Source organism: Pithys albifrons, chromosome 2 (assembly GCF_047495875.1).
Source record: "Pithys albifrons albifrons isolate INPA30051 chromosome 2, PitAlb_v1, whole genome shotgun sequence".
NCBI lineage: Eukaryota > Metazoa > Chordata > Aves > Passeriformes > Thamnophilidae > Pithys > Pithys albifrons.
Genome location: NC_092459.1, coordinates 22,274,550 through 22,288,705, shown reverse-complemented (window position 1 = coordinate 22,288,705; position 14,156 = coordinate 22,274,550). Strand labels below are relative to the sequence as shown.

General features: G+C 43.6%; 1 protein-coding gene across 1 annotated transcript in view; it reads right to left on the bottom strand.

Moving 5' to 3' along the window:
* The window catches only part of LRRC1 (leucine rich repeat containing 1), a 65,189-nt gene extending 51,490 nt beyond the window's left edge, over positions 1 to 13,699 (bottom strand). Inside the window, exon 1 of the mRNA XM_071548482.1 lies at positions 13,228 to 13,699. Coding sequence (XP_071404583.1) covers positions 13,228 to 13,386 — 159 coding nt within the window. The 5' untranslated portion in view covers positions 13,387 to 13,699. The remainder of the gene's footprint in view (positions 1 to 13,227) is intronic.
* Positions 13,700 to 14,156: the final 457 nt, after the last annotated feature.

Here is a 14,156-nt window from a genome sequence, read left to right as displayed (position 1 = left end):
CATCAATAGGGTGAGGTTACCCAGCAGAGTAATTAAAAGCATCCTAATTATACACCAGGGCTCATCAGGAAGTTAATGCAGAGGGCCACTTCCTAAAGAACAATCCAGAAAACCAACAGACAGGCTGACAAAGTCTTCTCCACCTGTGAGCATCCAAACCAAGTAGGTTATGGAGCCAGCCTCCCTCAGGAAGACTTCCTTTCCAGCCTCATACACCCGCTGCTCCATGGCCCAGTTTCAGAAGGACTAATGAAAGTTGGGCAGGATACACACAATTTCAGGTCCTTCCTTGCTTGAGGAAAAACCCAGCCCAGCTCTACTCTGAGGATATGAGCACACAATGCACACAGGACGCTAACTTTCCCTGACCCCCAGCTAGGGCTTCAGGGGGACTGGCAGCCCCAAGACAGAACAGCAATCAAAGGAAACTGGCCAAGCTGAAAGTCAGGTCAATCTCAGGCACTGGGAGCAGCTGGTTACCAAAAGACAAAAATGGTCATTAAAACCTATTGAGATGTAGGCACCCCTAGGAAAGTTGTGGAGTGCTTATTGAAGCTTGCGTCTCTTCCAGACAGACCTTTGAAGAAGAGTGACTGCAGGGGGTGGGGATTTGTGCAGAATTAAATGGCTTTACATACAAGTCTCGATCAAAACTGAATGGACTCCTCAAATTTTGAGTGAGTTTTGCAGCCCCGGAGCACGCAGGGATTGTTACTCTGCAGTCAGAACCCATGCATGTCACCCACTCGCGGCATGTGTGCATGCCTGTGTCCCCAGAGTTTTGCCCCACAGGGTAACTAGAAGCTTGAGCTATCTGCTTACATTTAAACACCTGCAAACCCTTCTTGGAAATTAGCACCTCGTTTTTTAGCTTTTCTTTTATTTAGGTGCTGGAGTGAGTGCTCTAAATGCCACTCAGTTGTAACTTAGACTGACACAAAAGAAGGCAGTAATTCAGGCACCTTATGGGGACACAAGGTAAAAGCAGAGTGCCATGAATCTGTTACAGTGCAGGTTTTCAATCTTAGTTTGAGTGTTTTGTGGTCAAGATCATAAATCGGGTTTTTAAGTGGATTTTGCACTTCAGCACTAACCTTTCAATATACACAGTGGTTCCTTTTCACAGAAAAATAATACATAACTGAAACTAATGTGTTTTCCCTCAAAACCAGGGATTTCTTTTAGGGGATGAAAAGGATGGAGCTTTAAAAAGTTTATAAACACTCAGCAGTAAAAGATGGACCAGACCTGAATGTGAAATTTCAAAGGCATTTTTGAGTCAGAACAGCACTCCACCACCACCCCCATTAAAAGTGTCTGATAACAGTTCAAATCGTAAGAGGAAGATAAAAAACCTTTACAATTCCATGTTTCTAGCTCCCTAAAAACTTGTATTCCAATTAAAATAGCCACAAATGCTTTTTAATTCTTCAGTATCCTCAAAAGAGACCTAACTGCATTTTCATGTCATTACCATTCTTATCTTTAAACAAATGTAGCCCTTTTGCTAAATATTTATTAATATGACTAAATCAAGAATCTATCAAAGCTTAAAAAAGCACTTAAAGACACTTTCGTGAAAACATAGGAGTACACTCCACAGAAGACATCCCAATCTGTCCTAACACTCCAAAATAAATACTTGCCAAAATGTGTTCCTCAAGCCACTGTGTAGCTTTTAAACTGTTTGACAGTTACAAATATTGATGTTCTACTACAAATCTTTTCCTAAACAACACTTGTCCCCGCCAGAGATATTCAATGGTGAGCAAAGACAAAAGGAATGTGGTTAAAAGACAGAAGGAACATGATTAAAAGACAGAATGGTCTTCAAAAGCCTATGAAGAGCTAGACATCCCTAGGAAGGTTTGAGGGCCCTCACAGTACCATGTGTCAATGCTGTATATATTCATTAAATGTTCAGAACACATGGGCAACAAGCTATATTACACAATATTTAAAAACATTTCTGTTTCCTTAACTATTTAAAAGAAAAACTAACTGGGAGTTTTATTTTCGCCTTGCATAACTATTTTTAATGAATTACACCATTTCCCAGATAAAATCAGGAACTGCAGTTATGTGAATGGCATTTCTTCGAATTCTTTGTTTGTTTTTTTTTCCTTTAAACTCTTGCATCTTTAGTGCATCCTACTCGCATTTCAGTAACTATACTTCCTTTATCTAAAGCACATCATTAATGCTCTGAAGCACTGCTGATGAGGCAAGTACCTCCTTTTGGCCATACGTTTTACCTTTCAAAAAGACCACAGGGAACAAAGGGAATTAAAAGTTTACTGAATAGAGCTCAACAAATGTAAACATATTTACGTGGAGGTGTGTGCATAAATATCTGCAATTTCTTAAATATACGCCGTCTAGAAACATGTTCCCAATTTTACGTATCCGACACAGTTCTGCCTCTATTTGAAAAGCTGTAACACAATCCAAAGTGCAATGGGGTTGTCGGCCAGAGCAGCACATCCCTCCAGCATGCTCTAATAGCAGGTTTTGATTGCAGACCCAACGTCTCTGCAAGCATCTTGGCAACACTTTTAATGCTGCTTAGTTTAGCCAGCCTAATTAATAGGGCTTCAATGAGACAAATAATTCCGTGAGCATAAGCACTGAAGAAGCCTACAACACTTGCTATTTAGTGACAATTCCCAACCCTCAAATGAAGCTTTTCCTGCTATCAAAGAATTTGGAGAGATTTCTATTATACAGATTTTCTAAGAACATACATCTTCAACAGATCCCTTCTCTCACTGGAAAATGAACCAACTCTCTTTTGCCTGACCACATATTTTTAAAAAAACTTCATTCTGACAAAATTGGGTCGATGTCAGCCAACAGAAGAGAAAAAGTAAGAGATAAGTGCATGACTCACAGAAAAGCACAGACAGTGTGATACCGCAGTCCTCATTTTTATATTGGGGGTTTTTTCTTAGAATACCACTACAACTGGTATTCAATTCTAGAAAAAGAAGTTAAGATAATGAAGTCAAGCTAGTAGCAGCATCGATAAATATTTTCTCCTGTAAAAGGGGCCAAATCTCTGGGTTTCTTTCAATGGCTCACTCCTGCAACAAAACCATTCATGCCTGAGAATCTTCCCTGAATGCTTCAGCACTTTACCAGATAAGAATAAAAAAATCATAAATGGAAATAGGTGAAAACAATAGGCAGTTGAAATAAAGCACACAGGAGGGCACAAAGATCTACTTGCAGCTAACGCTGTTTAAGGGGAGGAGCAATATCTCCCTGCTAGAGCCTTTCCAATGCTACAGACATGTCACTCTCCAAGTCCATTTGGCACAGGTACCATAACTAAATGTTTACTGTGTTAAGCAAAACATTTCCATAAAAAGGCTATGACTACCAGTGAAGAGGATTAAAATTAGAACCTTTATGAAATCCACTGCCTAATTTTCATGATGGGCCAGCATGAGCAGCAGAAATTAGAACAAGATGGAAAGGAGGAAGAAAATTGAAAATCGTGTTTCATGGTTACATTCACACAGGACAGAATGAGATTTTTTTTTTTGCAGGCACTTGAGCTGTTGCTGACAGGATAAAAAATTTGTGAGCACTTGCTTTTATGTCAAGTTTCCCTTAGACACCAATATGGATTTTCCACATATGCATGCTGCCTCAGCTTTTAAGGTTTCTTCAGGCAATTGCAGTATTATATTCAAAAAGGAATTAAGTAAACTACCAAGACACTGTATATTACTAGGTTCTTTTTCTTAAATACATCTATATTTATTTCACCTATTTTCCAAACCTGCAACTGACCAACCAAAGGCACCTATCTGTGCTTTAGAATTAAGATGTGACAGAGTAATTTAAACATAATTTAACTCCTAATTGCATTCCAATTTCAATCTTTACTTCAGGCTCCATTTTCTTCTCCTACACTGTAAACAAAAATTAATGTCGACACCCTTCACTTTATTTGTTCACTTCCAATCACCATCTACATGTCCTCCTTCAGTCACCGGATAAAGGAAATTACAGTCAGGTCCTTCCTCCACACTTTTTATATTGCCTCAGAAGGACCCAGAAAAGGGTCTTTCTTCAGGCAAACACAAGCAGAGGCAGCAATCTGATTATGGTAAGCAAAGCAGTGAATAAGAAGTAAAGCATCAAATCCATGAAATAACCTTGCAACATGGCTAACAATGCTCTCCAGCTCCACAGCAAAGCCCCCAGTGCCTTGCTTTTGGCCCCTACAAGTTACTGTTTTGCCTGCACCATTGCACCGCTTCAGTGAGAGCAGGGGAAGCCCAACCTCTCTTTAGGTGAATATGCTGCTTACTAGTCAAAACACTAGGAGGAGAATGAGAATTAAACCCTTTAATGAAGCAACAGCACTGAATTCAAGCATTCTGCTTCCTTGGGATGGGTTTAATAACCAGGCTCTTGCACAAGCATACATGCACATTCTCCCTGTCTGTCTGAAGGGCAAAGGGAGAGCTTTTCCTCATTTCCCCTTACCCCACTTCTACAGAAGTCATTGATAGAATGGTCTTCAGGAGACCATCAACAGGGCTTGTCACTCAGTGCTAAGAATTCCAAGAGGATAGGCCACTCAATGCCCTACACTAACCAACTTGTGGGATTTCAAACATCGCCTCTACTCCAGTCAGCCAGCGGACACACCAGTCTGCAGCTGACAGCCACAGCCACACCTCACCCTCAGCACACTGCAATGCACTCTGCACTCCACTCAAGCCTCAAGGCATCCCAAGCCAAAATCCACAACTAACTTGCAAGCAAAAAAACTCTTTCTACGATGCAGTCCTGTAAGTCTTTGTTTTAAAATCCATCCCAGAGGCTCCTGCCAGTAGCACAGGTGGCAGCACTGACGAAGTCCAGCAAGAGCACAAAGGACACCTCCCATAGAAGTTCATTCAAACTAGCTGCACAATGAAATGCTGTGGAAGCTGGATCCTACTCTGGATTTATGAAGTGTGAAAGGAGCGCTCAGCAGACTCCAGCGAAGCCCAGCATGGCCATTATCAGCTTGGCATCTCCCACAAAGCCTGCTAGCAACACCAAGATCCCTCAACTCCTCCTGCTTTCACCTGTGAGCAAGGACAGCTGGCAAGGGCAACAGAAATACAGATCTATTCAGAAATACAGATCCCACATGACCCTTTGGACCAAATATAATTTAATTTTCAAACAAAGTACCATGTGACATACTGAAATGATTTCTGAGGGCAGGGTCTAACCCATAGTGCAGCACAGCAAAGTCATCAAACAACTGATGACTCTGCATCAAAGAAGCAGCTAATGGATTTACTCTTGAGCCATAAGGAGATGCAGCAGCAGCTGGTGATGGACAGTGACACAAAGACCTCTGCTCATCTGCTCGGTGGCAAGCGGGAAAATAGACAACTGCTCCATGCAGCTGAAGTGTCTAATTCTGTCTTCACATATATCATGGGCAAAATCAGAACTGCTACAAATATATGGCATGGTGAAATATTGTTTCACTCCCCAAACCATGTCTGTAGAATATATTCAAGCTGTACTTCGGTCTTGCATCATCCTAGTGCTAACTTTGTCATCATGAATATTAATGAGAGACGTCATGGAGGCAGACATTCCAGCAGGAGTCCATACAAAACATGAATAAAATTACTAGATTTCACAACAAGAGGAAGTATTAATGAAATATCACGAGCACATATCCTAAACAGAACCAGATGCTGTGACTGCTGTGTCCCCCTCTGATGGATGCTTTACAGCCCCATACAAAGGATCAGCCAGGCAAGAAGGGCTGCAAAGGAAGGATCTAGAGGAGATAGAGTAAAAATTATAACCAATGTCTCACTGAAGCTGGCATTCAACAACTACCCAGTACATTTCTGGTGCCTTATTTTCAAAGCAACTGCCATTTTCTGAACTGCTGACAAGGATGGGGCAATTGCAGGTCCTAGTCTCAGTCATCACCATCCATTTTAAAAACAAATAGGGGACTACCCACTAGCCATCAAAAAACAATACACTGCAGCACTGAATCAAAACGCTGCACTACTGAGCGATGCATCGAACAGGTTGCCTCATACTGTTTCCTGGCAGGCAAGGATTTATTTTCTCTTTTTATGTCAATTAAGTAGAAGTAACAAAGGTTAAAGCACACTCAATGTTATAGCTGTTCCAGTACAGCGGTGGGAGGGACTGAAGGACTACCTCTGCCTTTAAAAGAGGCCAGAAAACATTTGCTACAAGGAAATATGGATTCATTGCAGTTAAAAAAAAAAAAAAAAACCACAACCAAAGCCTACATTTAATCTCACTAATGGATTTCTAGCATGCATTTTTCCAGTATACAAGACTGTTGGCAGGAGGTAACATCTTTTTTTAGACCAACTGATAAAATTAGAAAATAACTCTATGTATAATCATCAAATTTATTTTAGATGCATAATCTCTGTCCACAAACCTAGTCTCATGTGTGTACATCACATAGAGAAGGGGATGCTACCAGTTTACTACAACAGTATATCCCTTACAAAAATGTTCCTGAATGGCAGAATGAGCATCTTTCTTACCAACCTCTTCCAAGCAGAATCCTAAACTTAGCAAAATTTGTTTTCTGAAGTACAGGGCTGTGATGCTGCTTATTGCCCTGTTCCCTCCTCTCAGGATCCTGAACTCCACAACCTCATGGTCACTACAGCCAAGGTGATCAAGGTCACTACAGCTACTGCAAACCCGACCCTCACATCTCAACCTGTCTTGTTTGTAAGTATAAGGTCCAACAGAGCACCTTAGTCATTGACTCTTTGAGCACCTTTGTTTAGAAGCCATCAATGCACTCTGGAAAACTCCCAGAATGCTTATGTCCAGCTGTGTTTCCCTTCCAGCTGTCACAGTGGTTCAAGACACACGTGAACACCTGAGCCTGCAAACATAGGGCTTCTCCCAGTTATCTGACAGAAGGCAGCATCTACTACTTAATCCTGATCAATCAGTTTACAGCAGATACCCAAGACAATGTCATCCACTAATTCCAACCTGCTCTCAGCTGCCCCATCATACATCCCAAAGCAAAACTTGACATATCCCTGCTGCTCTTTCATACAAAGAGCAACCCTCCATTCTTGCCTTCCTGCCCTGCCCTTCTTAAAGAGCCTGTGTACATCCACTGCAGCACTCCAGACATGCGAGATATCCCACCACGTCTCTCTTCAAATCCAAGGAGAGGCACAGACTTGAAAGATACTGTTCACAACTTAAGACACCATAAGCACAAATTCAAAGAGGTATAGTGTATCAGCATCTCTTTCCACAGCAGACTACTGGCCATTGACCAAACAAGTGTCTTGCAGACTTATGGTTGCATAATGTGACAAACCACGGCAGAACAGTGAAAATCAGTTCAAAACTTGGGGGTTTTATCCTGAGAAAAAGGTGTGGTACAGGAAGAAGAAAGGAACTTCTTAAGGAGTTTTCACATGATTTGGTAAGGTAACAGCACCCTGGATTTCAAATCCACACATAATAAATAGAGACAGTGCTGAATGCCAAGCAGCAGGAGACCATCAGTGTCTCTAACAAAGAAACTGGGGCATGGGAGGAGGCCAGGGTTTAAACAGGTTTGTCAAGGAAGGGGTCTCACATCAATTGCATCAAGTAACTCTATAGAGGAGCTTATAATGTAACACCAAGAAAAAAAATTACAGATGACAGACACAATCTGTAAACTGAGAGAGGCTAAATGATTCAGAGCTACATTAGATTAGGTTTACAAATATTACATAAAAATCATTTGTAAAAATAGAGCTCAGCAGACTCTTAAACTAAACTAAATGCATACAAAAAATTTTCTTTTTTTTTTTCACTGGAGTTTTCCATAAACAACATCTGCAAGAAGTCTCATGGGAAAGTGGTCTTATCCTTTGACTTAAACAACTGCGCAGCAGCAAGATAAAACAGCAGCAAAACAAGAGTTACAAGCTATTTCCACCACCCACTAATGCAAAGAATACTAGTGATTTAATACAAAGGCCAAAATATAATACTGCATTCAAATGTTTGTAAGATACTTTTATTCTTTTTATCAGTGGGAAAAGAATATGTAGAAATTCAGTATTGTACTGCAAATTTCAGGCACAGAGAAATTAAGTTGACAGGACGTATTTGCCCTTAAATTCTAATGTACAGGAGCAGAAAACAACATTTCATCAACTACAGACTGATCTATAGAATTGAAAGCATTTTATTATATCTGATGCTTTTCATTAGAGAAGCTATTGAAATGCATCATGCAGAATGTGTTATTTTCTTCTATCAAAGCAATTTGCCAGAAAGCCTACTCTCCAGTGAAGAATAGTTTTTGACGTGTAGCAAATGATACAGTACACATTACAGCTTAAGCTGAAAGAGCCTTCAAGTTTTCATTCCTAAGGAAAATAAAAACACTATAAGTTTAGGAAAAAAAACCACAATCTACATTTTTAAATCACTCTACGTACACTGGTGACCACTTAATATGTTTTTTTCCAATGAAATCAGATATACTGAAATATTCAACAGAAGGCACTTAGGATCCAACACAGGAAAAGGAATTATTTAAGCAAGCGAAGAGCCACACTCTACCACCAACCCTATGCATAGCCCATCCCTTTGAAACCAAAGGGTGTAGATTTAATTTGGCTTGTAAAGGAGAGGGGGTGAGAAGCATGCTGACAACTAGAAATTGCTGTTCTGTGGGAAACCAGCCACATCTGCTGAGAAAGGTTAAAGAGAGACCTCAATATTGTGGAAAACCACTAGCAGCTTAATAGTATACAGCCTGCTCCTCCAGCACATCCCACCAGGCTGGCTCATCCCGCAGGAAGGGCAAGAGCAGAGAAGGGAACCTGGGAGGGAGCAGAAAAAAAGGGGAAAGAGCACAGTACAAAGAAATGAAATGTTTGCAAGGGCAGTCAAGAACTCAGCACAGAAGGAACAGGAGAGGAAGCAAAACATCAGAAACAGAAGGCAGAAAGGGCTGTTTAGGCTGGAGCAAGTAATCAGAGACAGGGGAGGACAGCAAAGTATGAACACACAGAGCAAGAAGTCTGAGACATCAGTGGTAACAACAGTTATAGGTCGCTATCAGCTTAAGCAGAAAGTTTTCCCTCACATAACTGACTGGAGAAGGGAGCCAAGAAGAGTCCCAGGGATCCAACAGAGCAGGAGACCCTGCCAATGAGTTAGTTTACTGACAGGGGAAACTAAAAGAATCCCTGGGCAGTAGCAAAATGATACAACAAAATTTGTATGTTACTGTACAAATATAAATTATTACCTTGTATTCCTCAAAAGCTAACAGGTGTAGCCTTGCAAAATAAAGGTATTTGTAGGGAAAAGATGATCAGAGAAACTGAGTTCTTTTCCTGGTCCACACATGCATTAATGCACCAGGAAGCAAACATGGGGAGTAGAAATAATGGGCACAAAACATCGATCTCCCTCTGCTTCTCAAACATTTCTTTTCAAATGTTTTCCAGATGAACCCTTCCTATCCTTCTACCCTTAGAAAAAGGTGAAGAATTCTACCATACATTCTGGACAGTCAACAGAACAAAAATAAAACCAACAAAGTAATTCCTTCAAATTAATTCAAGTCTATTTCTTGTTTCTCTTCAGGATACTTCAGATGACTCTCATAATGCAACAATAGCACTGCGTCTTTCAGTTAGTCATTTTCCATAAAGATGCTACAGCAATTCTCTAAGTTGTCTTTTGAGGGGATTTTTATGTGTGTTTTTACAGTTGGGTATTTTTCAGTAACACTAACACATGCTACAGTGTACTGGACTCTAGAATAAGAGAGGTTTTAAGTATGCTAGCAAAGACTACTTCTGTACCTCAAAACAGAGATTTTAGGGTGTGTTAAGAGTGTATTGTTTTAATGGCGTATTGCATCAAACCAACCAAAGAACACCTTTCATTGCTACATCATAGAAACAAGGACAGGGAAAAACAGGGGAAAAGAGAAGCACGTGCATCCAACACAAGTTGCCTCACCAACCTGAGTAAAATGCAGCATGTATTTCATCATACCACTGGCTGATATGTATCTCCTTCAGAAAGCTTTACATTTGAAAAAGAAATGGAAACGTGTGGAAGGAAAGTGCATGTCTAGAAATAAAGCCATCATAACTGTCTCTGACTTGCAGCCATGGCAAAGTTGGTAGAACTCACCAACACATACCTGATTTCAGAGAAGCATTACAAGACCTCCTGCCCGCTATAATAGACCTTTCAGACCACAACTGACTACACTGGGAAAATGAGGACTGAACTGCCTGTGTGCAGAACAAAGAACTGAGCAGCAGAGTTGGGGATTTCCTCCTCCATCCAACTGTGGCAACTTCTGCTGCAAGTCACAAAGTCTACAGGGCTCTTCAATATTCCAAGGTGAGGCTTTACAGCAGCAATTTCCTAAGGAGGATCACAACCATCTCAGTGGTACAAACACCTTATCAGTTTTAAGGGATTATATTATGGCATTGGCACAGCCCACAAATGATTCACCAGGAATCGGCAGAACTCTGAACTTCAGGACTTCATCAAGCACAAGAAAACACCTAACTAACCAGCCACTGAGAGTTACGCAAGTCTCCTGACTTGCTTGGGCCTCAGCTGAGCCCAAACAGCTTGATTTTGTGTGACTGCTTTTATGCACACACAGAACAAACTTAATGCAGGTAAGCTTAGACTAATACAACAAGTTACACCAAATTAAGGGCATAATGACCACTAAGATCTATGCTGATCTAATAGTTTATTAATTACACACCCTAATGATTCCCCTCATGCTTTCTCTACCAAACATATGGTCGGTCTATCTCAGCTTTTAGCACTTATTTCCAATTCTGTATCTGTACTTTGCATTGACACTACTCTTAACATAAGGGGAATGAACAGTGTACCCTGTAGCTACCTTTCACTGAGAGATCCTCCACTATTCTCCTGAATCAGATTCCTAGAGAATTTTTAGAACTATTAGTTGATAGAAAAGCTGAACAGGGCTCTTCCTGTCAGTTTCCATCTTCAATAGATTAGTTTCACATCTAGGATTGTAGCCATATTTTTGTACCTGAACATTCTGCAGTGTCAACACTTACCTGAGATGATGGTACCATATCCCATTTATCAGAAGTGATTAATAAGAAACTGACAAGGAAAGTTCATAGGTTCGTTCAGGAAGCCCTACGAAAAATGTCTCCCTGCATTGCTGACAAGGCACAAAGTACTTAGGACAGAGATTACAAGCATGTCTCTGTGGTTGTATTTCATCAGATTCCTCCCAGTGCAGCTAGAAACCCACAGACATATTCCTAGAGTATATTTAGGCATTCCTGTAACACAATCTGCACATTAAAAGAAAAATAGACAGAACAAACTTCTAACTTCAACTTTTCCTTCATTGCACCTCAACGCCAAGGAGCTTGGATTGCTTGGGTTTTTTTAACCCCCTCAGCTATTTCTTACATGTATGGGACTTAATACACAGTCCCATGGGAAGAAGTAGTCTGTTTAACCAGGACAGGACAAAAAAAGGCTATTTCACATATTACAGTTCAAGGAAGAGAGAAGAAACAATGAACAGTTGCATTTTATTTACAGAAACTAATAGCATATAACACCATGAACAGACACCACCACTTACATTTGTACACAACAACCAGTTGGTGGTGGATTTATTATTAAAACAAAATTAGAGAGCCATAGGTTTCAGTGGGATTTCAGTCACAAGCACATTCAATACCCCTGCAATAAGACATGTACAAGCCTGAAAGCCAACACTAAGAAGAAAAGTGTAGTACAAAGAGACTCCCGAATCTGGTCTGTGCACAAAGCCAGCAAAAACTGCTGAAAGTAAAAATAGCACCCACACACAGGCTATGTAAACCAGTTTTGCTCTACTTCAGAAGGATAAAGAGCTCAGTCACAACAAGACGAAAACTTGCACCTAGGTTTTTCAAAAGAAAAATCCAAATTTAATAAGTCAGTTCAACTGAACATCTTGACTACTGTCTAAAGGAAAACCCAGCCACCATGACCACTGTTACTACATTGAGTGAAAAAACCAGTTTATGTGAGTGCACTGCATTTCAGAAAGGAAAAAGTAAGCCTTTTTAAGTCTTAGTATGAACAGAGTAACTTTGATTCACGTGGAAACAAAGGTGCTTTTGAAAATTTTTCTGACTTGTGAGTTCAGTTTCTTGGAATTCCAAAGAGTAAGAGTCCACACATTTTTAGCGTGCAGCTTCCAGGTAACACTTCCCTTCCAGTGTCAAACTCTAACAACCACAACTCACAAAGGCTTCTGCAGCATCCAAAGTTTAAGGAGGAAACATAGAAAAAAGCCCGTGGTTCACCAAGTGAGAAGTCGAGCATGCCTCCCACTCACTCTGCGTCTGGGGAGCCAAACAGTGCCCCGCTGGAATCACTGTGATGGGCGTTCCTCCAGTAAAACCAGCAAGTGCCAACTGGAGAATCACATTGACAGGTACCACCTCCATGTCTCAAAACTGTGTTGAATTTAAAGTGAAGTCACCTTTGACAATACTACCAAAAAAACAGCATGGACAAAAATCAGGCTACATGTTTCAAGTGAGAAGCAAAACACTGACAACTGTGCAGGACTTACACTGAAACACAGAAAAGATTTTTATGTCCCTCGTGTTTTGCGTGACGATCATTTCCAGAGTAGAAGGCAGAAAAGGGAACGCTGCTATCTGGAGGGTTTTGGTTTTCCCCTGTACAGAGCAGATAGTATCTATCGAAAGGGGAAAAAGGGGAGGACTGAATACTCTCCAAGGTCTCGTAATTCCGATGACGTGAATGTTAATCGCAACATATACTCACGTCCTGTGACTCCGGCATTAACCCCCCTGCCATCACACAGGACCTTCCCTCCCGCAAGAAGTGGGTCTCCAGGTTTTGCTGGCGAAAGCTCATTTACCATGGAAGCAGGGAAATGCTAAATGCTAATGGGAAACTCCGGCTTTGCTTTAACTCCAGGGCTGCCACTGCAGACCGACGGCCCCAGAGCCGCTCACCGCAGCCGCGGTGCGGGCGCGGCACCGCCTCCCGCCGCGGGCGCTGGACCGGGAGCTCTGCGGGCACCTGCCGGGACGGTTCACCTGGCCCCCGCCCGCGGCGGCGGCGGGGCTGGGGCCGCCCTCCGCTCCCGTTCCCGTTCCCGCTCACCTTGGGCAGCTCGCGGAGCTGGTTGGCGTCCAGCAGGAGCTCCTCCAGGCTGCGGCTGTAGCGGTAGATCTCCTCGGGCACGGCGGCCAGCGAGCAGTGCCGCTTGTCGATGGACTCCACATGGCGGTTGCACCGCCACAGGGGGATGCAGTGGAACATCGCCCCGCCGCCGCTCCCCGCCGCCCCCTCCGCCGCCGCGCAGCGCGGGTCCCGGCGAGCCCGCGGCCGCAACCCGCATCCAGCGCGCCGCCGCCGGCGGCGGAAAGCGGCTCCGGGCGAGCGCGGCGGCCCCGGGACAACAATGGGCGGGAGCCGGAGAGGGGCGGGACCGGGGGCGCCCCCCTAGAGCCTCTCGGCGAGCCGCTGCCCTCCCCGCAGAGGCATCGCGGGGCGCCGAGCGCTGCGCTGCCGGCGGCCGCCGCGCATTCCCGCGCCTGACCCGGAACACGGGCAGCCGCTCCCCCTCCCCTCCTCCCCCGTCCCGGCTGACATCAGCGGGGCCGGGCCCTGCCGCCCTGCCCCGCCCCGGGCCCGGACCCGGCCCGCCGCTCGCACACCCACCGCCCCCGCCCCGGCGCCGCCTCGCCCCGGGCAGCTGGGGGCGGGCCTCGCACAACTTTCTGCCACGGAAAAGGCGCTTCGGCACGGAGCTTCCCGAGTGGAAGCGCGCAGCACTGCGCGGGCAGCGGGAGCTCCGCTCACTGCCGCTGCGCCCGCAGGGCTCGGGGGGCTTGGGGCGCTGCTCGCCCAGCAGCGGGCGGAGTGCGGGGTGCGGGGTGCGGAGTCTGCCGCGGTCCGCAGTGACCGGCAGTGCCGGGACCGATTTGGGACACTCATTTTACCGACCTCGGAACATCCCTATCCTTACCTGAGGCGCTCGGGAACACCGCGCCCGGTTTCTTCTCAATTATGAGAACACAACACTGTCC